Raw genomic sequence first — 26,315 nt, forward strand, 5'->3', positions numbered from 1 at the left:
TGTCTCATGGTACAGCGTTAGCCATTGGACTGAAAAGCCAATTGATCATTCCATCTTGCCTAACTTTGTGCCAAACTATGAAAATTGATTGCAAGGATTTCCAGTTTATTGAAAACAAAAATAAATGATCTAGCCTGAAAGTCTATGAATCGTTTGAATAACACTGGGGAATATATGAGTAGGGGCTCTTCTGTATTACTGTCCATTTTCACCCCGCAGTAAAAGGAGATATTTATCTTAATTCGAAAGACGATAGACAGGGAAAATATTCCAAAGAGTCACGTGACCAAAGCATCCTAAGGCCAATTTGAATACATAATAGAACAAGTTACAGGAAGACAACCATAATGATAATATATTTTATTTTCGTATTCAGATAGCTCACACATATTGGTACAGCGCTCAGTTTGGAGAAATTACCGTATGCATGAGATATCACAGCCGAGTGTTGTTGAAATCGCCTCCTTCAGGGTTTTACGTAAACGCATACAAATGAACATCCCACCATTCTTTGTTATGACAAATACACGAATAATCGATGAGATGGAATTAACAGATAAATGAATTCTCTATCGTTTATCACACCAGATAGACACCGTAACATAGAGAAGGAAAATAATGTAACATTTAATGTTTTAGTTGGATCATATCTGACACAATGTTGAGGGCTTTCCATTATACGGTTTTCGAAGTGCCGTCATTTTTCAGACTACATGTAATGGCAAAATAAATGTATGAAAACAGTTAAATGACTTCACTGTCTGTATAACTATCTTGTTTTAATTTATCAACCTGTATAGCAACAACCTTTCAAAGTTATATAATACAGAATATATTTGTTAAGAGTTTGAAAGAGCTAGTAGGACATATTCATGTAACGGAACATCCTTTAATAAATTTATATTTTTATATTTTCTAATGTCTTTCCTGTTTGCAACTGAGAAAATCGGACCAAAATTCCACACATCACCGGTCACACGAACGTGATCAAGACACTTGATATCTATCCACATGAACATACTTTTGAAGGTAAATTTAATGCCTATTTTTTTTTTGTATAACTAAATGCTCAACAACGACATGTATATTGTTCTCAGATAAGATGGAACTATATTTCAGATGGTTTTCGTTCACAAAGCCTAGAAGTTGCATGCCAATTAAGCTATTCCTTAAGTGATTCCAAAAATTTGACTACTGAAGCTTTTGATTGGCTGATACATTTTCGACGTCCTCACAACGTACAAATGTACACGTACAGACCAAGTCACTACTTTTATGTTCATTCTTATTAGTATACCTTTGATGATTAATGCGAATAAGCAAAGTGCAGTAATTGGAGTTGGATTAGAATTGTCGCCAGTGACATGCACCTTAATTTTCCACTGCGATATGTTGATTTACTAATATCCGGAAGGAAAGTCTCGGAGATATTTTTCATCACAATCGGGAAATCTGTTTTATTATGGGAATTCGTATAAGCAAAGGCTACTTATTCCATTACTGCTCACTTCTGCTCGTTATGCAGAATCTAACAATAGTACACACCGCACCAATTCGCGCAACCCGTCTGACTTGATCATTTTCATCTATTATTCGGAACAAAATTGATCTATCTGCTGCATTAATCGAAAATAATGAAATAATCACGACAATAATATGATCGTGAGTCCGAATTCGTAATCTACGGCTGTTTACGCGGTGATGAATCGGTATTTTGCCGAGATGCAAACATTATTACGAAGGATGCAAAGTAATTGGACTTCGATCGCCGCGGTGGGATCATCGGTCAGCGACGGAAATAAGTCCGCGTGGTCAAGCAAGAAAAAGTAGTTCCAATGAAGTTTGGGTTTGTTTTCCGCATGAACGTATATAGTGTCTTTACGGAAGTTATCCCGGGATAAACTTCTCTCAAGAATGTATTTTTCTATCCATGTCTAATGGCATTACAAGCAGGTTAAATGGAACGTCTTTATATTACGTGTACAAGTATAGCTGTAATTATGATAGACTTTTACACTTGGGTAAGATTTTCGTCATCTTTATGCATAGTTTATGCGAAACACACTGGCCAGATTGTTACGAAGAAACTGTACATAATAATGTAAATATAGTTTGAAAGCAGCTAGATTCTATCTCTCAAAGATTTTTTAATATCTTGAAGCAAGTGCTATTGTTTATTTAATTTATATATATATATAATAAATGCATTATAATGTACACATCATTTTCAAAACCTTACTCTTTTGTAGTACAACAATCATCGTGCAAACAAAATGGAAATTGGATTCTTGACTTCTGCATGCGAGTGGTTCCACAAGGCATGAAAGATATCGTTTATAAAACTTCCCAGTCCAATCTAACTGTTAAGATACCGACCTGCAGGACAATACATCCCACTGACATGTACAAGTTTACCTAAGGTGGCCACATATACCCCCGGAGTATCAAAAGCGAATGAATAACATACAGTAGATTTTAATTATTGGAAATATTATCAAGAACATATTTGATGTAATACAGATGATAATCACCCATATGTTCTATACCCCCCCCCTCTCTCTCTCTCTCTCTCTCTCTCTCTCTCTCTCTCTCTCTCTAGGAATTGGATAACGTCTTTACTTCAAATCATACATACGTAATAATATCTACACAAATTATTGACAGAAACTTGTCTATACTAAACATCAGGGCCTACATCACTTGGCAAATACATCAAGAAGTCTATTCAAAGCCTTGAGAAACCTTAAAGTCATTCTGCTGAGTAGAAGGGATTCAATTTCATTAATACTCTTTACGGCTTGATGTATTTACTTAGTGATTTTCTCCTGGAAATGGGATTTTTTTTTTGAAAAGCATTTAATTAAAGACAACCAAGTACGTATTTCCAATATCTCTTTCCCCATCCGCTGTACATATTTCCTGAACCCTCGTCTTCTAGATATGATATATATTCAGTGATATGAAATTATATACACTTGAGGTCGATGCGATGGTTTAACTACCTGTGAAGTGCAATATTCATCAAACACGCAAGGCGAGGTAAATAATGTCCGTCAGGGGTACAGCTAAAGCATCATACTAGCCGAAAATATCACTAATTGTGTTATTATAGGATTCAATAATTTAAAACATCAAAACTGACTGCTAGAGTCTAGGAAACAACACCGGATCCGTCATCTTTGTCTATAGCTAGACTGCAAAACATATAGTTGAAGGTGATTAGAGATACGAGATTTGTTTATTATTTGACTATACAATTCTTAATTGAGTTATTAAAAGAATGATAATCAATCCTTTCAATTTTGATATTTCCAATTCATTTTTGACCCGATGTTGGAACGAAGGCATACATGAGGATGAATATAACTTTCTAGTTCTCCGGGATTGTTGGATCTCAGCCAATCGGAAAGACGGAATTATTCGACCATATAATATACTTTTGTTCAGAAATAACTGTCGACATGTAAGAAACAAAGCAAGCAATTTGAATGCAGATGCAGACTCAAACGACCATCTCGTTTGTAATCATAAGAAAATATCCACCACTTCTCCAAATGTTTAACTTTGAATGAAATTCAGATTGGCACTCAAACATTACAAACTGCATTCAAATATTTATAAGTGGACTTCATATGTTACGATCCATTGCTCAATGAAATATATGTACACCTACATGCATGTGTACAAGCATGTAAAATGGATTTCCCCTCAAAATCTATGTACATTACATGTACGTTCCGAATGAACGATTTTTATTTCCCTTTGGTGGATCCAGAATTTCGTTTAACGGAGTGTGACCTGTGGACATTTAGGGATGTGGCTTTGAGGCCGCAAGGGAGGCAAATTCTTTCTATCCTAGTTTTAATCTTGTCTAGGGACAATATCTGAAAGCCAAAATCTTTTAAAATTGATAGGAGATAGAATTTTCATTATTTCCCACTGTACGCAGAGTGGATTTGAAGCTGATAAAGATCCAGAGGTCAGGTTCCTCATAAGGTTTTGCACCTATTAAACTGACAGGGATGCTTACTCCTCCAGCGCACCTGATCCCACCTCTGGTGTGCCCAGGGTCCGTGTTTGCTTTACTACTTAATTTGCATTCTTTATAGGAATTGTGAGATTGATCAATGTTCGTTATCTTCACTTTTTCATCTTAACGAGAGCCCTAGGGAGGAAGCCCAAACAGACAATGCCTGTTTCCAAAATATTTTCATAAATTCTATAAACTTCGTATTGCTTAACTGAGTATTTCAATTAAATAGATACATGAACCGATATGTTCAAATATACATATGCACTTATGGTATTTCATGAAAACAAAACGAACAGTACTGCTGAAACTGTCTAAATACAGTCAAGGAAAATGCACAACGATATACGATTACATTCATATCACTCAAATGCTCTTGTCATTTTGTGTCGCATATATATATTGGCATGTACTTTCGTCGCAAAAAAATAATTCTTTTTAAAAAAAAAAAAAACTTGTCGTTTTGACAAATGTCTTCTACTTACAGTAATAAAAATCAGCATTACTTTTGAGGAACATGAAAATGTTTCATTAAATGGTTTTCTTTTTAAAAGTCGCATCGTTTTCTGAACAAAACTCCCAAATGAATCGAGACGAGTTCTAAAACGCTTACTTAATTGTAAAATCGATACATCTTGTAGAGGAATTAAGGAAAAACCCGTGATCACCGTGGAAACACAATCTTAGTAAATTGTTCGTATTTTATTTTGAAAGCGCAACAGGAAAGCTAAAAAGTCGTTCTAAAGCATTGCAGACGCAAGAACAAATTGCACGTAAATGTTTAATTGCCGGAGATTTCCACGCATTGGTTTTTAATGTCATACAAGTCAATAACGGAATTCCATGATACAAAATGTACATTATGTCCAATTATTAAGTTCTCTCCACCTAACATTTATAGAATCTACAATTTCGCGCGTCATGATGCATCTAGGTTGAAATTTTGTGTAATTTTCTGATGGTTTCCTCACACGCAACTTTCCAGTGTTCAGGAATTTCATGGAAAAAAAAATTGACAAGGCAGATTAAAATCAAGAATAAAAGCGTTCAGTCGTGACGGAGCATTGTTTTAATGAAATTAATTCCAGACCTTATGGGTTCAAATTGCTGATAAAATAGACATAAATCAGAATAGTGTTTCTAACCGAATTTCCCTGCACATGCAATACAATAATATTTCTTTCTTAAATGTAATTTTGCAGTGCATTTCTTTTCCTGAAAATATTCTTCTTTTGTAAATTATAACTCATGAATTTGTTCACAAATTGAAGTGTAGCTGTAACTGAAAGATGGATTCTGTCAGCCTTTCACTACAAAGGAGCAAACTTCAATTTATTCAAAATACTGTCAAAAGTCAGATTAATTTGACTTTTAACATACAATTTTCGGAATTCCTTAACTAAAAGCTACCTTTAAACACTTCAGAACATCTATTTACGCCTTGCTAATATAATATTTTGTCCAAATCATAATCTACATTAATTCGCACACTTTGAATTGAATTATAGTGGCATGTTTCACCAAAAATATATTAATGGGTTTTTGTTGTTTAACGTCCCAGAGGGAGTATTTCACTCAGCTGTGCCACATTTAGCTGTGCTTTTGACAAAATCTCTTGGAGATAGGCATTCACACGCATGTAACCAGGAACAGGTTACTCGGCAGAATTGTTATTTAAGATCCCAATTACACAGAGTCCCATTATAAAGAATTCCATTCCATATAACCAACTTTAAGTACCGCGGGTTTAAGTGTACATGTATGATTTGGGCTCTGGACAGTGAATGCTCATTATGTCATTCGATCCCTGACAAAATCCTCACAAAGGGTGCGAATCTACTATTTTTTGCAGCTATAGAAAAGGTGATTTGCACATGTGAGTGTACGAATCTTTTAAGTCTCCGATGCTAAATCCTCTTTCTGAAAATGATTACCGGTACTTAAATTATCCCCCAACGAGCAAATCGTGAATGAATGCTCATAGTAGAATGAAAAGGCATATTTTTGTAACCCCCTCAACACAACGAGTAATAGTGAGAGGTAATTCGGAAGCTCTATTCTAATTACCGTTCTGGATTGAAGGTATCAAACCCCCATATGCGTAAGCCGGACGCAGTTTACCCAAGATGAAGCAGAGGTATAAATGGTTAGGTGTTTGGCTAAAATCAGGAATGAAATTATTTGGAATTGAAAGAAATATTATAGAAGTTGTAATCAATTGTCGGGATGTGATATATTATCGCAAAAAATCAAGAAATACTTGAGGGTATTGCCACGGTAGGGGTGTGTGTTGAAATAAAGGGTGTAATTGATTGCAGATCGTTATGTGTTGTTAAAAAGTAGAAATAGTACCTATAAAAGCAACGAGACCTTACATGTATATAATTGTTGTGGGTTATTTTTATTTGCGTTCAAATGTTGACGGCCATTTCATTTGTCTAAAATTATTATAGCTAATTAGTGAAAGAGCGAACATTTAATATCAGGATCTATGGGAAATGAATTGGTACCCTTTCCCTTTATTGTGCTTTCAGCACATTTCGTCGTTACCAATGGGCACAGGGTGATAATCTTGATAGAACATCATTTCGTGTCGTCTGTGAGTATGGCGGTCGGTAATCTACAGGAATCGTTTCGTCCAGAGTTCACCGTCTGACAACAACGTATCTTCAGTTGACATATGTATTCCTTGGAACATCTTGATAAATTAACGACAGATAATCTATACTTAAAGGTTTCAAATATATCTCCCATTGGAACACCGTCAGAGATGTCATAGACAGAGTTCGTAGCAACAGGGGTTCTGAAATCGAAGTCCGATAAAAATACGAACTAATTTTTACCATTAAGAGGTGTCTAGCGATTTCTATGTATACTCTGTTATGTGAGAGGTTTTATAGCTTTGACGACACCTCTACAAGGCAAGGGATGCAACTCAATGTGTCATCTACAATTTGCTTTTTTAAAGTAGAGAATGCATTGATACGAGAGACAGATCAAACGTTGTTACACAATAAAACACAATCTCTTATCATGAAATCATTGCGCGCTCTGTGATCGTCACTGTTCGGTGTCACAAAATCAATACCCCGCGAGTAAAAATATCTCGTGAACGAATTTACTAGTATCAAAGTCATAACCTTTCAGAAGAGAACACGACTGTTTCATTAACAGCAGGTTCTCAAACAAATAGCATCTTTATCACCTGCAAAATGTAGCTTCACAATACATCAAGCATGTATTCAATGAAGTCGTACAGTTACTCAACGGTTTGATCGTTATTAAATAAAAATAAATGTTGTGTTCACATTGAATGCAGACTACTGCATTAGCTTCTCCAATGGATTTCATGCTGTGTATGTAATCGGTTTAAACTGTATCTTGTACATTATAGGAAATTCTCTACAGGTGTGCAAGTTTCATAGATTCTATAATACATGTTAAGCTGATGTCAGATTTTAAGGGCTGGACATTTCGATCTTATGTAACTCGCTTATATTGTATTTTGTGTCTGAATTATATATGAAGCAGTTCTAATTGCCCCCAATTTTATGGGGGCAATTATCTCTTTTCATGCATACAATATTTATACTATCATCAAATTGATTAATAGCTTGTGGTATAAGGGAACTGTCAGAATAGTTCATCCATATTGACTCTCAGGGGCAAAACTAGATATACAGGTAGAATGCCAAAGGACGAGTAATTAAGGTAGTACTCTACATCGTCATAATGGCTGACTTCCTTTAAAAACATGATTGAAAAAATCGATATCAGCAATATTTGACTTTTCCTTTTCCATTTAAATACCTAGCCGAGTAGCTCAGTAGGTTAGAATACCGACTGCTGACCTGTAGGTCGCAGGTTCGAGTGCAGCAGGGTTTTTTTTTTTTTTTTTTTCAGATTACCTTCTACTAAAACTGTATTTTTTGACAAAATAAAGTAAATTTGAAAATTTTCAACTTCAAAATATTTTTGTACATATCCTCCACTTTTCATCTACATCAAATTTCTCTGGTGTAGCACACCTCCTTAAGTGTTGTGTCAACGGCAACGGCGAATTTTAAAGATATCGTGACCCTCGCTTCTAATGAAAAACGTGTCATTCCTACACAACAGTCAATTCAAATTCATTCGCAATACACATCTTAATTTCCACCTTCTCTTAGGGTAGCTATACATGTAGGAGATCGAGTGTATAATGAATAGGCAACCCATGTTCCAGGATGTAAAAACTGTTGCTTGTATGATTGCCTGCATACACACCCTTAATATTTAAATAAGGATTACCGTATATGTTTCTGCACTCACTATTTGCATTCAACTTGGATTTGTGGTCTTTTAATTGGCCCTTAGTAGATGCATTGCCTGTCTGAGGAGGATTCATTTATCACCGTCTTCCTTCAATAAACTTTTCAGAGGTTGAGACCGCCAGTCTCCAGAGGCTCTACAGGTAATGTCATATTGAACCAAACAGGTTCATCTACGTTTTCTGTGCATGACGTCAGAACCTTTCATTATGGTATTGGTTTAACGTGTATTTTGGCTGGACGACACGTAAATAATGTTTTTGTGAGAACGTTTCCTCATCTAGTTCACAAATATCATATATATTCATAGTGAGAATTTCAATAGTAATTCTTCATGATGTTGTTTAGATAGCCTAAATTATTAATAGGTTACGATACAACACGTCAAAATGTTCAAGATATAATATACTGCTTGTACAATGTATTTCTGTAGATTAGGAAAACTTTATGACTACATGGTTGTATAATTCTGCTTTACTAATTGCTTCAAAATTGTTCTGAAAAGGGCATTTCCGGTCTAAATAATGTCCGACACGTACTCACCTTTTGTATGCGGTCTGTACAACGTTAGACTGAGGCAGTCTTCAGTTATATTAAAAACTGAATGGCTAATTCTCTCCAACCTTTTTCTGAACCCCTTTGGGTCTCGTTTCTTTAAATCCTGACCCCAGAACATCCTCTGGGGACATGGTGCACGTGGATATTGGAATAGGCGTATGTCGTGCCATATTTCGGATACAACAGTGCCAGGCATGAACCGGAAAGTTGATCCGTAGATGGTTGAATACTGTAATCCTCTGTATGTTTCCGCTGACTTTAAAACATAGTCATGAAATCCGACAATTTTCCCTTGAATTTGACCGTAATGGGTGTTCACTATTGGGCCCATTTCCTGGATGAAGACTTCACATGAGGTATGGAGAACACACTCGTTAAAAACTAATAATAAAACCCAGTATAATTTCATGTTATGTTCAAAGTCGAAACAATACCCATCAATTTGAGATCATAGAGAGAACATTTCGGTGTACAGACGGTTTTCTCATTTTCCCACAAACCTATCCAGCACTGTACCATTGAGCTCTTTTTCCTGACTCCTTGTGCCGCCTCATTAGAAAACGACCTTGTTTTGGTGGCTGTAGAATGTGTTTCCTATAACATCATCACAAAGCAAACCAATAACCTAAAAGTATCCACATCCAAAAGAAACAAATTCTCTTTTATTCTAATATGTCAAAATGTTAGTTCCTGTGTCTAATTACATTAACCATTTCCAAGTATTAAACTCCTACAATTTTATTAACACGGTCTGGAATTAGCAGATTCGATTTCTTTTGATTGCCTCACAAAAATCAAGTACCGACAGAGCGGTAGAGCTGGAGTATGGAGAGAAGGCCTCAACAAATCATTGTTTATCTTCGATCACTCACAAATCATTGTCTGGCCTGCTGAGATATTTCAGGAAATGTCCACCACACGTTAGGACTGTTCTCATGGATTGGGAATGGTGAAGTGTATGTCAGATTCATTCCGTCATACTCTACCACGTCAATGGGATTTTTTTTCCCCCAATATAAGAAATAAACATTTCTCTCTCTGAAGTAGAAGTAAATGCTTTCATTGCATGTACGATCACTTTAAGAAGATCAGAATGGATGAAAGTGAACTCCATTGAAATATAAACGAGATCGATAACAATTAACAAGCAGCATGCAATCACAATTGCATTTTTTTTCTTTTGGGGAACATCAAGATTAATCTCATTGATATTTGTATTTTTTGATAACAAAAAGAACATGCTCATAGATTAAGGTCAGTTATACCTTTCTAAAGAAAAACCAATGGCAGAATATTTTTATATCTTAAGGATTTAAGTGGTCGGTGGAAGAAGCGGTAGAAAGTCTATTAATATCACTCTCAGAAAGATTTACAGCAATGGTGGCAGACATTGGCGAACTAGGGTTGGCAATATTTCCCTATTCGAAATCATTATAATATTTGACCATCACAATAAACCGGTCCAAACTTGGCGTCAATGTGGTTCAAAAGCCATTACGATGTCTTTATGTCCCGAAGTCCGCATAATTTCACGCCTGGACGTTTTCCCAATATCTTGAGATGGCAGAAAAGTCTACTCCCAGTTCTTCTAAAATCTGTCACCGACAATCAGGGGCTGTATTGAACAGAATTACAGGGGAGTTTATATTCATCATGCGGAAGATTCCAACAGAGTCTACATGGAAGAAAAGAGTGACTCAATAGACAATCAGTATAGTCAATGCTATCGTTACAACTGGAATTTCTTTTTCCCGATGTGGTACTCCTTACAATACCTTTCTCTAATCTACAACTATAGAATATGCAACTTATCGAGATAGGTTCTATTGTCTAGAACAGAGATCGTCATTAACAAATTGATTCTTACACAGAAAACCTGCGTGATACCAGCGAATTTATCAAAGAACTGAGTTCAAGTTAAGAAATTTAAAAGAATATTTTCAAGAACACGGAAGAACATATCATCTACACTGTCTTATCATGTTGATACAATAAAACACTGCATTGATACGTGTCCATACGTGCATGGCAAAATCAAACTTCAATGCATTCCGAATCATGTTTTCATTTTCTATGTAAAACCAACCAGTGAATTTAAGAAGTAAAAAAACTGCATTAGTAAGCAACTGCACATTATCTTTGATTTCTTTACAGTATTTTGCAAGATCTCTTTTGTATTTTGATATTTCAATCAAACATGAAAGATTCAAATATGAAGTAATCTCTCTGATATATTTTACAAACGTTCTCCGTAAATCAAATTATCTCCAAAATACTCATTACTTATGAAAAATTAGTTACATAATATTGTTCTTTACAAAAGAAGTAATTATTAAAGAATCTAAGAGCCGTGTTTCTTATCCCTTCTTTTAAGCTAATTGCATTAGGTTGAGTGAGGAGATGTGTTGTTCCCTGTACAATAGGAACGGTGATGGGAGATGTAATTGTAGAAACGATAGCTCCCTCTGTCAGATATTGCATATTGTTGAACATATTTCTTCATTACACAGTGAAAGTGATATTTTCATAGAAGAAAAAGGCTAAAACTATTTGATCGAACCCTCGATAGGGATTTGTTTCAACACAACAACAAACAACACTTAATTAATGCGCTGTCCTGATAGAGAGGGTTTTTGTTATTGACGAGTTGTTCTCTACTTGAGGAAAGCTCGATTTACTCTTATAAATGTGTAGTCGTGAAGAAACAGCACTTTATTTCTTCATAAAAAGAATTAAGAGCTTCATTCACAAACCCAAACATTATGTTGATATATGTCAATATCAAACTGACGTACGGACTGGTGAACATCAGTTAAAAAGTACTATATAAGTTTACAATCCAAAAACTTTACCAAAAATTAAATCTTATTTCAATTCATCAAAAGGTCGTAACTCCTAAAGAGAATACAAAAATAAGGGTAGGGCAAACACAGACCCCTGGGCGTACTAAAGATGGTATCTGGTGCCTAGGAGGAGTAAGCATCAATCAGGTAAACGGAGTAATCCATAATCAAAATTAGTGTGTAAAGAACGCACTGACAATTGGTATGACATACGTCAGACAGCATTTGACCCAATGACAAGTTGTATTGGTAAATCATAATTGAGCCTTTCCTAGCAAAAAGGGCCCTTAAGTATATTAGTACTAAAGTGTGAACTATAAGAGAACATCCCTCAAAATATTAGAGTAATGTTGATTGTCGTTAAAATATTATAGTTAGTAAAAGATGAAATCGAAACGTGATTGGTAATCATGACCTTTTTCTTTACAATTATGTAAAAAAAAAAAAAAAAAAAAATGACGTTACGTTTTTTCATTATGACGTTTTTTTAAAAAAAAAATGATGGATAAAATAAGGCCTTTTTTGTTGTTGCTAGGAATGGCTCATATCGTAATAAAATATACCACATTAAATACAGTTTTACATAAGTTGTCTAATTTTTACAGTATTCCATCTTAAAATTGATGAAATCTACCTGTTGCATAATTTAGATGAAAATGAAATTTTGACGATCCTTATTGTTTATAGAGCGCGATTTTAAATTAACACTTTCTTTTCTGTTACATATATACCCTAGAAAAATATATTAGAATACCGAATATAGCTAGAGATTATCATCATTATGATGCCCTACGTAAGTCCTAATCTAGGCAATGTTTGGTTAAACTGAAAATAACCACTGCACAAAGTACAGTAACCTTTGGTTGATTGATTGATTGTAGATTGTTTAACGTCTCCCTCGAACCTTTGAAGCACGAGCGCTACTGACAATGGAAGGGAATGTAGCTCTTATCATATAGAGGTTTTATCGAAAGAAAACTTTATCAAAATGTGTATCGTATTCCCTGCTGATTCGAACTTGCGATCTGTCATAATGGGTCTGTATGATACAAGTATACAAGGAAGCTATCAGTTCAAATTTGGTTTTTCTGGTTAAGTGGTTCAAATCTTCAGAAATCGATTACAATTTGTGAGTGACTCAGGTGACCTAAAACAAACTTTGCATTCCTTTTACCTAAGGATACTTTGTGCCAATTGTGATTGAAACTTAACTGGCCTTGCTTTATGGAGGAACCGTCGAACATATAAGGTACATGTAACATCGAAAACAAATTTTGATCAGAAAATTTCAGGTGAACTACACAGACTGAATTCTGGCATTGTTACATTCCTCACCAAGATTTAATTCATAGAGTAGGTTAATTTGCAAGACCTGTCAGGCAAACATCTACCAATTTCTCTCAGGCTTTAACTCACGTCAAGTGTCCTACATCCAAGGCGAGACAAGAATTCTAATGGGGTCTACACAACAACATCGCGTAAGAAATATATATATATATATATATATATATATATATATATATATATATATATATGTTTGTTTAAGAGTTCATTGCAATCTTTTTGCTTTATATAAAAATATTTCAAAGGCAGTGTGTTTATTGCATGATCCTCTTAGATTTACGTCAAGTAACTGAAGCCCATTTCCATTGATCGTGTAGTGAGTGACAACGTGGCGAGAATTACATCGTCATCCAAAGTAATTTTTTTGAATGGCCTAGATGGTCGAACAGTCTAGCACACTGGTCACACGCTGCTAGGAGATTTGGATCCGCAGGTCGTGAGTTTAACCCCGTCCAGGGGCGAAAGTGGGTATCTAATATATGGTGAACTTTTCTGTTCTTCATATATGTATAAAACTCTAAACACTTTTTTGAAATATTTCGACCGTGTTACCGGTCTTCTTCAGTCGTGTTTATCTCTCATAGCCTATTAATGGCTATATAAACACGACTGAAGAAGACCGGTAACACGGTCAAAATATTTCAACAAAGTGTTTAGAGTTTTTTCTATATTTTACTTCCTAAACAGAGACTTTATATATATATATATAGAGAGAGAGAGAGAGAGAGAGAGAGAGAGAGAGAGAGAGAGAGAGATCCAACTTTGTTCGAAATGTTGTTGATCAATACTAGGAAAACGTTTTTGGCATACCTATTAAGCACTTTGTATGAAACGAACTAGATTGTGTGAGAAAATAAAGCCAGCTGAGAATATCACTGTTAGATCATAATTCATACACGTATTTGTAAATGTATATAGTTTTACTATCAATCTTTGTGAGCAGCAAGACAAAATATACTGTATCAATTCCCAGAAGTATCTCACACATAACTGCAAATATGTTCAGAGATGGTATAATTTATTTATCATTGTTACACAAATAGGACTCTTTTCGGTTTGATATTTTCCTTCAGTGCAAATTCAGGAAGAGGTAATATTTTGAGTCAATTTTACGATACGTTTGGCGATACTAAATAAACAAGGCCTTCTTCAATAACAAAGAAGAAAAATGACCCTTATTTTTACGAATATGATCTTCCTCCTAAACATTTTCTTAATGTCCTATTAAACATCACCATGTTTCATTGAACTGGCGAAATAGTACACCACTAATGGGTTATATTCAATTAAAACCGAGCACTGTTTTTTTGTTTTCTGATCGTATGTGTAATTCCTAAATCTTCTATATGGTAACGAAGTGACATAATGGCCAATAAATAACCAGTGTTGATAACAACCGGCACGGATTTTTCCGTTCCATGAAATTGGTTCTAATTTTTAATGTATTAAATTCATCTGATATAGTGGTACAGCACGGTGTACTCATCAGAGACTGTGTGATCAATCCCACTTAAGATGTCGCCGTCTTCTCACAATGAAATTAACAATGCAAAGTCTTATCGGCACCGAGATGACTATATTCTGAGAGTAGAGACTAAACTTTTTGTCTATTTTGATTCCATAAAACCCATAAAGAAACGGCACTCTGTGGGTGAAATAGCTTATGCGCACGCGTATTCATTTAACTTGGGTATGAAATACTGGAATGAACTCGAGAGAGCATTAAATAGTTCTCCCTAACAAGCCATTAAGTGTTGATGGTGTTCTATACTGAAATTGGACGTCATAAGCAATCGTCCCTTAAAACGGTGAGAAAGCATTATGTCCCTTGTGGGATTAGTAAGAGTATTGCATCTGTAATTTCCAACATATATGTATGTACCATTTTGTCAATAAGAAAATCATAGTCGGATAGAGTCGCGTTCTAGAGTATGCTTGTACTGTAGATTTACGCGATTATCATTTGGTTGTAGGTTTGAATTCTACTGCGATACGTGGAAAATTATATGTACTGAAGCCCCTTGTGACAGAAAACTTGGCACATAAAACCAGGTTTCCTCTTCACATACCACATACATGTACAGACAACATTTATGTCGGTCTCGGCACAATATGAGTGGAATATGTATATCTTTTAAAGTAGCTAAAATGAACTAAGAGATTAAAATATATCATGTTGAAATGAACTCACTAGTACGTGAGACAATATGTTCATTGGCAGATCAAACACGGAGGCCGTTACAGATCCAGCAAATGAACTTTTCATTATATTGTAATTTTGGATTTGGTTTTAATCAAAATTATTTTAGTCATGAATTTTACCTAATAGATTTAAATTCTTTCTTAAATGTAACTAATATGTCAATTTGAACTTTTCAACTATTGATTTGTCCTTTGAAAAAGCGTTGACGAGATGGAAAAAAAAATAATTACGGCTGAACGAAAAGCGGAAACGGAAATCCGGATATAAATCAAAATTGAATTTAGGAACGATTGCCGAAGAATTTCAGGCTACGTTTCCACGCATGCCTCTTGTATAAATGATGAAGCTTAAGAATTTAAGAATTAGAACTTGCTCTCTTTCACATCTCTTATACAGTGAAGCTCTACCCCCGCATGCATAGGTATGACAATTCATGGCTGCCTTATATAAAATGTAAGTTACCACCTACGTTTGATTACTTGAAGGATCAATTTCTAAGTACTAAACTTGATATAAACTATCAATTTTTTATATCAAAGAGAGTATTTCCAATTGTCAGATCGGGAAAATGTCATCAATCATTGTTTTTCAGACTCGCAATAAAAAAAAGTTCAAATGAAACACTTCTAGGTTAAAATTCTAAAGGCTCTCAGAATATCATTTTTATAATTTCAATGATAACACACGGTCATATTCATATGTGTGTTTTTTTTTTTTTTTAGATTTCTAAAGATATTCTGGGTACCGTTGAAGACTTGGCAACAACATCTGAATGTACGAACATCTGAACATAAATGTAACATTAGCATACTTTAGAATTTAACATTCCATAATAATATATGTCCATCGGTTCACAACACAACCGCCTAGATCTGGTGTAAAAAGGAATCATGAAAAAATAATGTTTGATAGCCTGATATTAGAATTCAGATGAAATATTGTTGCATTTAATTTGTTATCTCAGATCATGCGAAGATTCCCTGTCCGCTTTATAAAATTTGCACCAGTCTATTTGATCATGGGGCGACCATTAGACTTTCTACAGGTACGTTATTGTATAAATTAATTGGCTTTTCAAATTCAGCTCATCAGCCCGGGGACGTTATGGAGTTAATCATGGCGAGTAATTGATTTCCTTCTGTATTACAGTATTAACAACGACATCAAAACCAGGACATAAAACAGCAATGCAGAAAAAAAACCCGCTATTATCGGAGTTTTTCTATACACGCATACCCTTCAAAGTCAAGCAGTTTTTTTGATGAATTATACATGATTTTTAATGCGTTCTACCTTGTTAAATGATCTTCGATAAGAATTCTCGGCATGTTACTCTTTATGAGACATCTTTTTAGTCTTTCGCGAGCTTCCTGCATAATTTACATCATGCATAATTCACAATGATATGACTTATCTAATTCTGATCAGAGGTGTACGAGATTTTACCACTAGTTGTATTGAAACACAAATCGGGATAATTTCCGTACACCCCTAGACCTACATGTAGATATGTCAGAGTATTGGAGGGTGTATTCTACCATAAATGACTGTCCGCCTATGTCAAAATTTCATTCAACCACCTGACGTCACGAAATAATTTTTGCGTCAAGGGGTTTATTGGAAATGTTAACTGAATGTACAATGGTTGTGAGACGCTTCTTAAATAACTGTACCTCATATACATACAGATGTATATCCTACAAACAACACTGTCGAAGAATAGAAATTGTTGAATTTTAAAATTAATCCCCTGAGGTCTAGATATTTTGGGTTCGGTTTCTATTTTCTAACAAAATTTCTCAACTGCAGGGGTTTATTCTCCAACAAAATCCTCCTACACGATCATTATTTCCTTATATTTTTATTCCAACATGATTTTGCTATTAGGAAAGAAAAAATCAAAATACAGTGGCTGTTATAGGACTAGTGTAACTTCCAAGAACCACTTACATTTAATTACAATGTCACACTAAATAACTATGTTGGCATTACCATGACAAATTCGACTAATTGCGTTGAAGAAAGCTACCATGCTGTTACAACCTGCTAGCTGAGACGCGCTGTTAGTTAATGGAAAATGAGATACAAAAAATATAATTTCCAAAACAAAAAAACTAATCGCATGTAAATATATTAGCGTTAACGTTTTAAAGATCCATTTTGTTGTATAAAATATTCAAACCTTCGTGATGTAAGATCTTCAAATGTACGTATGAAAAAAAGTCATCCTAATGTAATTGTTTTGCAACCTGTATACAGAAGAAGTTAAAGAAGTTCACACCTGAGTTGTGTAACATTGTCATTTTTCTGGGGAAGTATATTAAATTATTGAATTTCTATATTAATTGAAGGGAATTGTGAAATTGAAAAGCAAAACGGGGGTCATAGTTCTTGTTATTGATCTAGAGTGCGTTAAGGTTGGTTGAGACGCACGGTTAGTTCTAAGAAAATGAGATATAAGAATTATAATTTCCAAAAGAAAAATCATATGTAAACAAGAAATGTTTGTAAAACAAAATTAATAGGGGTCATATACTCCTTATGATGTACCAGTCTACCAAGTTTGATGTCTGTCAAGCAAAGGGTTCTCAAGATATTGAGCGGACAGTGTCTTCCTATATCCAGAGTGGACTGACCTTTGACCTTTTGACCTGATTATCGATAGGGTCCCTCTTCTACTCATAACCAACCCACATATGAAAGGTGAATATAACGAACAGTGATCAATCTCATAACTCCTATAAGCAATACAAAATAATAGTTGGGCAAACACGGGCCCCTGGGCACACCAGAGGTGGGATCAGGTGCCTAGGAGGAGTAAGCATCCCCTGTCGATTGGTCACACCCGCCTATATCTTGATCAGGTAAATGGAGTTATCCGTAGTCAAAATCAGTGTGAAATTTCATTACGATCAAATGATTGGTTCTCAAGATATTGAGCGGACAACATGAGGTCTACCGACCGACCGACAGGTGCAAAGCATATGCCCCTCTTCTTTAAAGGGGGACATAAATATATTAGCGTTAACGTTTTAAAGATCCATTGTGTTGTATAAAATATTCAAACCTTCGTGATGTAAGATCTTCAAATGTACGTATGAAAAAAAAAGTCATCCTAATGTAATTGCTTTGCAATCTGTATTCAAATTCTCTAAAGTACCGATATTTGTATTGAAGTAGTTATAGAAGTTTGCACCTGAGTTTTGTAGCATTGTCACATTTGGAGGGTATATCAAATTTTTGAATTTCTACATTGAAAGGGAATTGTGAAATTGAAAAGCAAAACTGGGGTCATAGTGCTTGTTATTGATCTACACTGTATTAAACGTGACATTGTTTGCACCTAAACTTGCGATTGATTCACATAAACTAGTTTTGTCTGTTGGTGTCAACAAAACATAATCGTTACATCAAATTAATGCATATTCACATCTTCGTACCATATATATAGATACGAAAGTGTGATGTATAGTAGAACAGAAATACCACAGAGCACAAGATTTTGCACTTAAAATGCGGGACAATTCATCATTTAGAATCTGATACTTTATTAGAACATACTAGGAGTGTTATCAGTTTTTAATTTTGAATCGACGAAAAAATCAACCGGATGGGTTTAGATAATGAATGTATAAAGGGCAAATGATATATGATTATTGACCAAGTACAGTCATAGCGTCCTGCGCGATTATGGCTAAAATTATGGTTAAAACTGAGGAGCCAACTTTTTAAAGCAAGCTTTAACAAGGTCTATTGGAGATTGTATAGCCTGGTGTCTAATGCAAGGGACGTACACATACACTTGTTAATTTTAAAGAACTGTAATCTTTTGTTGTTGGATATACAAACTATTTCATTCATTTCATGTGGATTCTAAAAAAAAAATTAAAGAACTTTCAGTAAATTTGAAATCGCAAACCTTTCCCCAAATCAATAACATCAAAACCTATGACTTTTCAACAGTTTACACGACCATTCCTCACGATAAATTAAAGACTAGACTTTTTGACATCATAGACAGTTGCTTCTTCAACAAAAATGGAGAGAGAAAAATATTCATATCTAGTGATCAGTCATTCAAAAAATTACTTTGTTAAACACCACTCTGATTCCACGCACAAGTATTCTGAAGTTGGAATAAAAAATATGCTAGAGTTCCTCATTGACAATATCTTCATGGATTTTGGTGATCAGGTCTTCCAACAGTCTGTTGGAATTCCCATGGGCACGAATTGTGCTCCTTTGTTAGCTAACTTTTTTCTATATTCATATGAAGCATAATTTATTCAAACACTTCTACGTGAGAAGAAAAAGTCTCTTGCGGTGGCCTCCAATTCCACATTTAGATAAAACAATAATAACTTTCATTCATATGTCGATTCCATATCATGTGAGCTCGAAATAAAAGACACCACAGAGTCGTCCACTTCTGCTTCATACTTAGATATTATATGGAAAGTAGACATTAATGACACACCGACAACTCAACTGTATGACAAACAGGATGATTTCAGCTTCTCCATCGTCAATTTCCCATATCTATGTAGCAATATTCCATTATCACATGCATATGGTGTTTATATCTCTCAACTGATTCGATACGCAAGAGCTTGTTCTGCGTATGGTGAATTTTTAAATCGAGGTAGGCTACTGACAAACAAGTTGATGGTACAGGGGTTTCAACAGTCTCGATTAAAGTAAGCATTTCGCAAATTCTATGGTCGTTATAACGATCTAGTTCGTCAATACAACCTATCAGTGGGTCAACTGCTGTCTGACGTGTTTCATACCGTTCTTGGCACACTGATTTTGACTACGAATAACTCCGTATACCTGATCAGGATATGGGGCTTACGGCGGGTGTGACCGGTCAACAGGGGATGCTTACTCCTCTTAGGCACCTGATCCCACCTCTGGTGTGTCCAGGGGTTCGTGTTTGCCCAACTATCTATTTTGTATTGCTTATACGAGTTATGAGATTGATCCCTATTCGTTATCTTCACCTTTCATAAGTGAAACGAAACACAATTTTTGTTTTACATGTTCAAAATTATCTCAATAACAAAACATCGAATTTTTTGTTTATTTTAAATTTTTAGTTGTCCTTTTACCTCTTTTAGCTGTCTTGTCTTTGACGTTCACAACAATGTTGCAAAAATATCAAAATCAATACATTTGAAAATAAGACAACTTCAATTTAATCATGAAACATGACATTTTCTAAAATTATGAATATGAATGCGATCATATACATCTATATTGCAAATATTTTGGCCATCAACTATTTCCGTTCGCGATTTCACACTGTGAAAATATCACAGTGTGAAAATAGTGATTGTGAAAATATCATTATTCAATGAATAAATTACAGTATATCACTGTTGTAACTGTAATAACACAAATGTATATCTCGCTGTCTTAATTGTTAAAGGGTAATCCCCTCGGTCTCAAGTTATAGTTTGGAAATGAAATATTGCATTTCAGGGTCGTTTTTTTTTTAAAAATAATTTTCTTTACATTTTTTAATTCTTAAATCAACAAAATAAGAGGTAAATATCTAACAGAATTCTACTAAAATACCAAACGTTTAGATAAAATGAGAATTTATCTAGCTGTCTTTAAATGCGAAAACATTAAAAACCCGTTCCAACGGCTCCATTTACGCGTTGCCGATAAAACGTATCCCCTGTTCACACGAAGAATTTGATTCACATTAAACGTACATTTGTGCGCATTAAATCTGAACCACGTTCACACGGAAATTTTAATGTGAATTAGTTTACTACGGATTTTTTAAATTTTACTTGTAACATTCCATTTGATTGGTTCATTTGACTTTATCAACATTCTTGATATCTTAGATATTGATAAAGTTGCCGTTTAGTCCTGCTATATGACGTCCCAGGTATGACGTTACAATAGGTTGGACTCTTCTATTTCCATTTTGTTGCTAATATATATATATATGTGTTCATAAATCGCTTCGCTTTAGAAATGCATACATGAATTTAAGGTGCATTATAGTTTATTGCACATTACTGTCGAATGAACGCACTTTAATTCGAATTGATTCAATGCGCATTATTTTACTTCGCATTAGATTTAATTCGAAGTATATTTTTTTAACGCAGCTCAGTTAAGGCTATCCTAATGATACCTGTGAATATGAGGTGCAATTTCACACCATGATTAATGTGCATTTTACTATGGAAGCCCTTAACCTAGCTGCGAAGCGCATCCGTGTTAACAGGGCGTCACACCGGGGTTGTGGTTATTATGGGTAACACCCATACTGCTAGCCAATCAGAATACGTCGAATTTTAGATCAAGCTATGGTGAAAAATGAGATCGAGTTGTCCGTTAACCTACCAGTGGACGCATCCATTTGGTTTCCAGTATTTACGTAATTTTCTTTTTCATCTGATTCACTAGATTTCACTTCACGGACAAAGATGATCTCTATTGATTTAAGGGGTCAAACATCCATTGTTATAGGAAAACAGTCCCCAGGCCTTAAATGATTCAATGGAGTCACCAAACTTTAAAAATTAACCAACCATGAAATGAAGACGTTAAATGTCGGGTTCAAAAGGTCAGGGGAACTGGATCGGTTACAGGGTCTTACTTGATTTTCTATCAACCCAAGGTCACCTTCATATAGAGACTTGTCATGGAATAAGGATGAACCTCTCGATTTTGGGGTACGGCGCCTTGGTCAAGCAATCTGGACAGTGGTATATAGAAAAAAGGATCTATGGGAAACTTTTATTGACTTTTAGGTCTATAGGATAACCAAATTGAAAAATAATGTCTGGGTCGCAAATGGTTTTCCCTCTCACAATACATATTTATCAAAGAAGCGTAACACAATTTTCTATCACCTTGGTATCTCTGTCTCATTTCAATTGTGCAGAGTCCCTTGGGGATCCAGATTAGAATAGGTCCTCAATACCCTTGCTTGTCGTAAGAGGCAACTAAATGGGGCGATCCTTCGGATGAGACCGCAAAAACCGAGGCTCCATGTCACAACAGGTGTGGTACGATAAAGATCCCTTCCTGTTCAAAGGTCGTAAGTGCCGAACATAGGCCTAAATTTTGCAACCCTTTAACGCAATGGTGACGTCTCCATGTGAGCAAAAGATTCTCGAGTGGGCAACAATATACAACCAACCAACAATTGAGCACAGTAGGAATGTAACACTCTAACTATAGTACAAGTCATCATAGACACCACCCTCACTGTGAAGTGCAGAAAGAATTCCTTGTGGTCTGTTGCACTGAAAGATTCGATAAAACATCTAAATATCACCAGTATATTATCATACTAGGCACCGGGTTATCTCAATGATTGATTAACGATATGATATTGATCTCAAAATATATTTGTTCAAGTAATTGTCGGGTATTATTAACCGTCGTTTTGGGAATCCTGACATTCAAATCACGAACTATCAACATGATATCACACTTCTTTTGTTTGCCGCAAGTGTATTTAAAATGTCAAAGCTCTAAAATTTCTAGATTTGGAAATATCACCAATATTCAGGCAACACATGCTATTAGACTCAGTTTGATATTTTAGATTGGGAAAATGTGCAACAGATATTCTAACTGATGTAAATGATAAATATTATTTTAGCAATTTATAACTCAGAAGAATATGCATGGAGTGTTCACTTCATAGAAATTGTCATTTGAAACTTTACGGATTGTCCGTAATGTGACGAGTTTTTGAATGATTTAGTTTCAAAATAGCAACATAAGTTTTCTGTCCTATTCAGGAATTGCGTAAATAGACTTCTTTTCATGACGTCAGATTTTTGTGGTTTGATAAAAATGAAATGTTTGTGGATTTCATGTCGTTTTGAATTGTTGCCAATGTGTACGATCAATCGTGGAAAATTTAAATTCATGGTCATGTTTTTAAAATGAAATTTAGATCCCCACGAAAATAAGTAAAACTTGTACTTAAGGAAATCTAAAATACGTGTAGAAATTTTAGTTCCATAATCTTTTCCAGCACTATAAACCATATTAATTTTTACGGAAGGAAACTTTTCGTTGGGGTTTGGTATAATTATATCAGACAGATTTTTATGTTAGCATTTGCAGAATGTTGTAGGGTTTTGCGTATTTACACTCCCCGTCCTGCAGGGTAAATGTCTTTATCAGATCTTCAAATGACACATTTGCATGTTTACAAGACATCCCTTGTATTTGCACTCTATACGTCTTGAATAAGCGTTTTACAGAACCAGAAACACATCGCATGCTTTGGACGATTACAATAAACTCTTGCAAATTTGTCCATTGATTTCTTTTCCTTCTCTCAAATCTATTTATTTTTTTTCCCTTCAAATTATGGTAGTTCAAACAGGTCGTGCTCGTGTTTAAAACTTCGTTGAACTTCGTGATTTTTTTTATATTTTGGAATGTTTTTTATGTGGCATACTCCATAAACGAACATTATTAAAGTTCAGTTTAAAGGGAAGCCGAATGGAGTTTCGTGCTTACGCAAGAATCCCACTAGTGAGAGAGAAAAATGTGTGGGATCAATGTCAATTCCCGAAAAGATACAACAAAGTCTTACCATCCACAAGTAATTTCACCAATTTTGTTGTAGTTCATCAAAACTAATATTTCAGTATTTAGGACATCCGAGCTTATCCAAACAATTTAGCTGTCCGAACACATCACTATTACAGGGAACCAATCAAGCGGTTAGACTGTCGGACCATCTCTTCCTGTCTTTATTCAGCAGTTTGAAAGCTTTATGTTCCTCTACAGGGCTGTTTTATTCGTGTTTTCTGGTAATTGTCCTCATGATTTTTCAATAAAAGCTGATTTTCCTTTACATTGCTTGATGTAATATAAAAGAGGTCTTTCTTGGATAATTTTTATTCCTGAAAAACTAGCTACATTATCTGAAGTCTAAATGCAAGTCAATGATTTTTTTTCCATTATTATTCCAACTCTCTCACAACACAAAATTTTCTCTTCCACACAATACAGTATTTGTAAGGTTCGACCTTCGACTGCGATCGATATCAATTATTGTTTTAAAAAGTGATGATTTTAGGATGGCGATGAATGCTTTGTAAGTTTTAACCTGGTTTAGTTCAAAGATCTTTTTGAACTTTAGGCATTGCAATATTAACGTTATGAATTCACTACAATGTTAGAACTAGATACGCTTGCTGAATGCCACCATTGTTCTTTGAACAGGAGGATTGAAATTGTACCAATTATACTGCTTCCAAACACATCTTTTGATGAAACTGACAAGAGATCAAATCTAAGCGGCACATTTGATCTCAATAAGTAAACACTAGGACGGTGACATGGGAATACCCTTTTGAATTTTTGATCTGTAACTCCCGTGACTATCATTCCTTATATAAATAGCTTAAAACGTGTGTCTTTTGAATGAAATGTGATATTACAAGTGCACATGCATCAATGTGCTCAAGTTGTATAAGGCAAAATGTACATACACGTATACATGTTTAAATGGCCGCTGGTGATAGGGTTTTGAAGTCAAGTATGGAAACAGAGTTTCGTTGGTTAAGACATATTGCAAATCCGTACGATTTCCCAGGACACCTACCTATAACACATGCAAATTAATCGACATGTAAATTTTGCTTGAAAATAAGACACAAACTTGGTTGCCAAACTGCAAAGCGCAGAGATCGACCGACAGCACATTTCCTCTTTTAGCACAAAAGCCGATTTTTCGTTTGAATTACCTTTCTCCCGTTTTCGCATTGTCCATTCTTTTAAAACCTAGCCTATGTGCACCCGTCTATGAATCTAAACCTATAACGGCCAGATATTGGAAGGGGATTGCAATATCAACTTAAAGTTCCGTAAAGATTTACTGAAAAGTTATGTTGATTTCTTTGACGTTTTAACCTTCCGCGAAAACGGTAGCGAAAATAAAGCATCGCGCAGTATTGGGGGAAAATCACTCTCACATGTTCTTTATAGACACAAGCACGGGCCACACAGAAAAGAAAATGACATAAAATGAATATTCTGTGACTAATGATAATAGTAAAGTAGCAAAAGAAGTTCAATTATCGTTGTCCTACGTACTTTACAAAGAAAATAGATTTCTAAACGTTTCATATATGAAGCACTGTGAACCTTTTCCATCCAATCCCACGCTTCATTTCGGTTGTCAATGACTTCATCTAAACTTTTTGGCGCACTACTCGGTAATTCAAGTTCAATGAAACGACTGCATTTTCGTTAAATTCAATTGGCATTATTTATTTCTGGGAATATCAAAGACTGTCGATCTCAGACAAAAGAACTTTTTTTGTATTTCCTCGAACGTTTCTTTTGCATCAACTATGGTTTATGTTAAAGTAGACGATTATATTTTGACACAAAGTATTCCACACAAAAAAAGTCAGATGTTAGAACTATTTGAAATAAAATGTTTCATGTATCAAATAAATCCACGCTCCAACGACTATAAACCAAAACCACAAGCATTATAAAACCCAAGAAAACAATACTGGGCAATTTTGTTTAATGGAATTTTGATATTCATATCTGTATTCAATTTGTATTCATGCAAAAAAAAAGTTAGATAAATCAAATATGTGTCAATGTATGAATTCTAGAGCTGGATGATCACATGAAAACAAAATATCAAAGTCCCATTTGTAAAATTGATCAGTTATTGTGCGTTTTAGTAAGACGGCTTTAACTATGTGCATTTTACGAAACTTTCGCATTCTTCTATATGCTCAATCGATAAGTTAGTGGGTTAACTACTATCGTAAACAGATTTATTTATTCAAATTATCATATAGTATATTAAGAAAAAATACCAGCAGATGAGATTAAAGGTATTTCTGCGTAGAAGGAAAACAAAGCTAATCTTTTGAGATGGGATGAGAAATTGAAGTGTAATCTTATAGCTATCTTAAGGGTCCCAAGAGGTGAAAATACTTGACACTTAACACTTACTCGTTTTTAGTATTTACGACAAAAATTTCGATTGTAACCGAGTT

At 34.8% G+C, this 26,315-nt stretch overlaps 1 protein-coding gene across 4 annotated transcripts in view; it reads right to left on the reverse strand.

Annotated features, from left to right (window-relative positions):
- LOC125646525 (neuroligin-4, Y-linked-like) overlaps nucleotides 1-26,315 on the reverse strand; it is a 103,804-nt gene that overhangs the window by 11,274 nt on the left and 66,215 nt on the right. The window contains exon 1 of one of the 4 annotated variants that reach the window (XM_056148478.1): nucleotides 8,884-10,587. The exons of the other annotated variants lie outside the window; for them this stretch is intronic. Coding sequence (XP_056004453.1) covers nucleotides 8,884-9,307 — 424 coding nt within the window. The 5' untranslated portion in view covers nucleotides 9,308-10,587. Of the gene's footprint in view, nucleotides 1-8,883; nucleotides 10,588-26,315 lie in introns of those variants that run through there. 4 annotated transcript variants of the gene reach the window in all.

Source organism: Ostrea edulis, chromosome 9, assembly GCF_947568905.1.
Source record: "Ostrea edulis chromosome 9, xbOstEdul1.1, whole genome shotgun sequence".
NCBI lineage: Eukaryota > Metazoa > Mollusca > Bivalvia > Ostreida > Ostreidae > Ostrea > Ostrea edulis.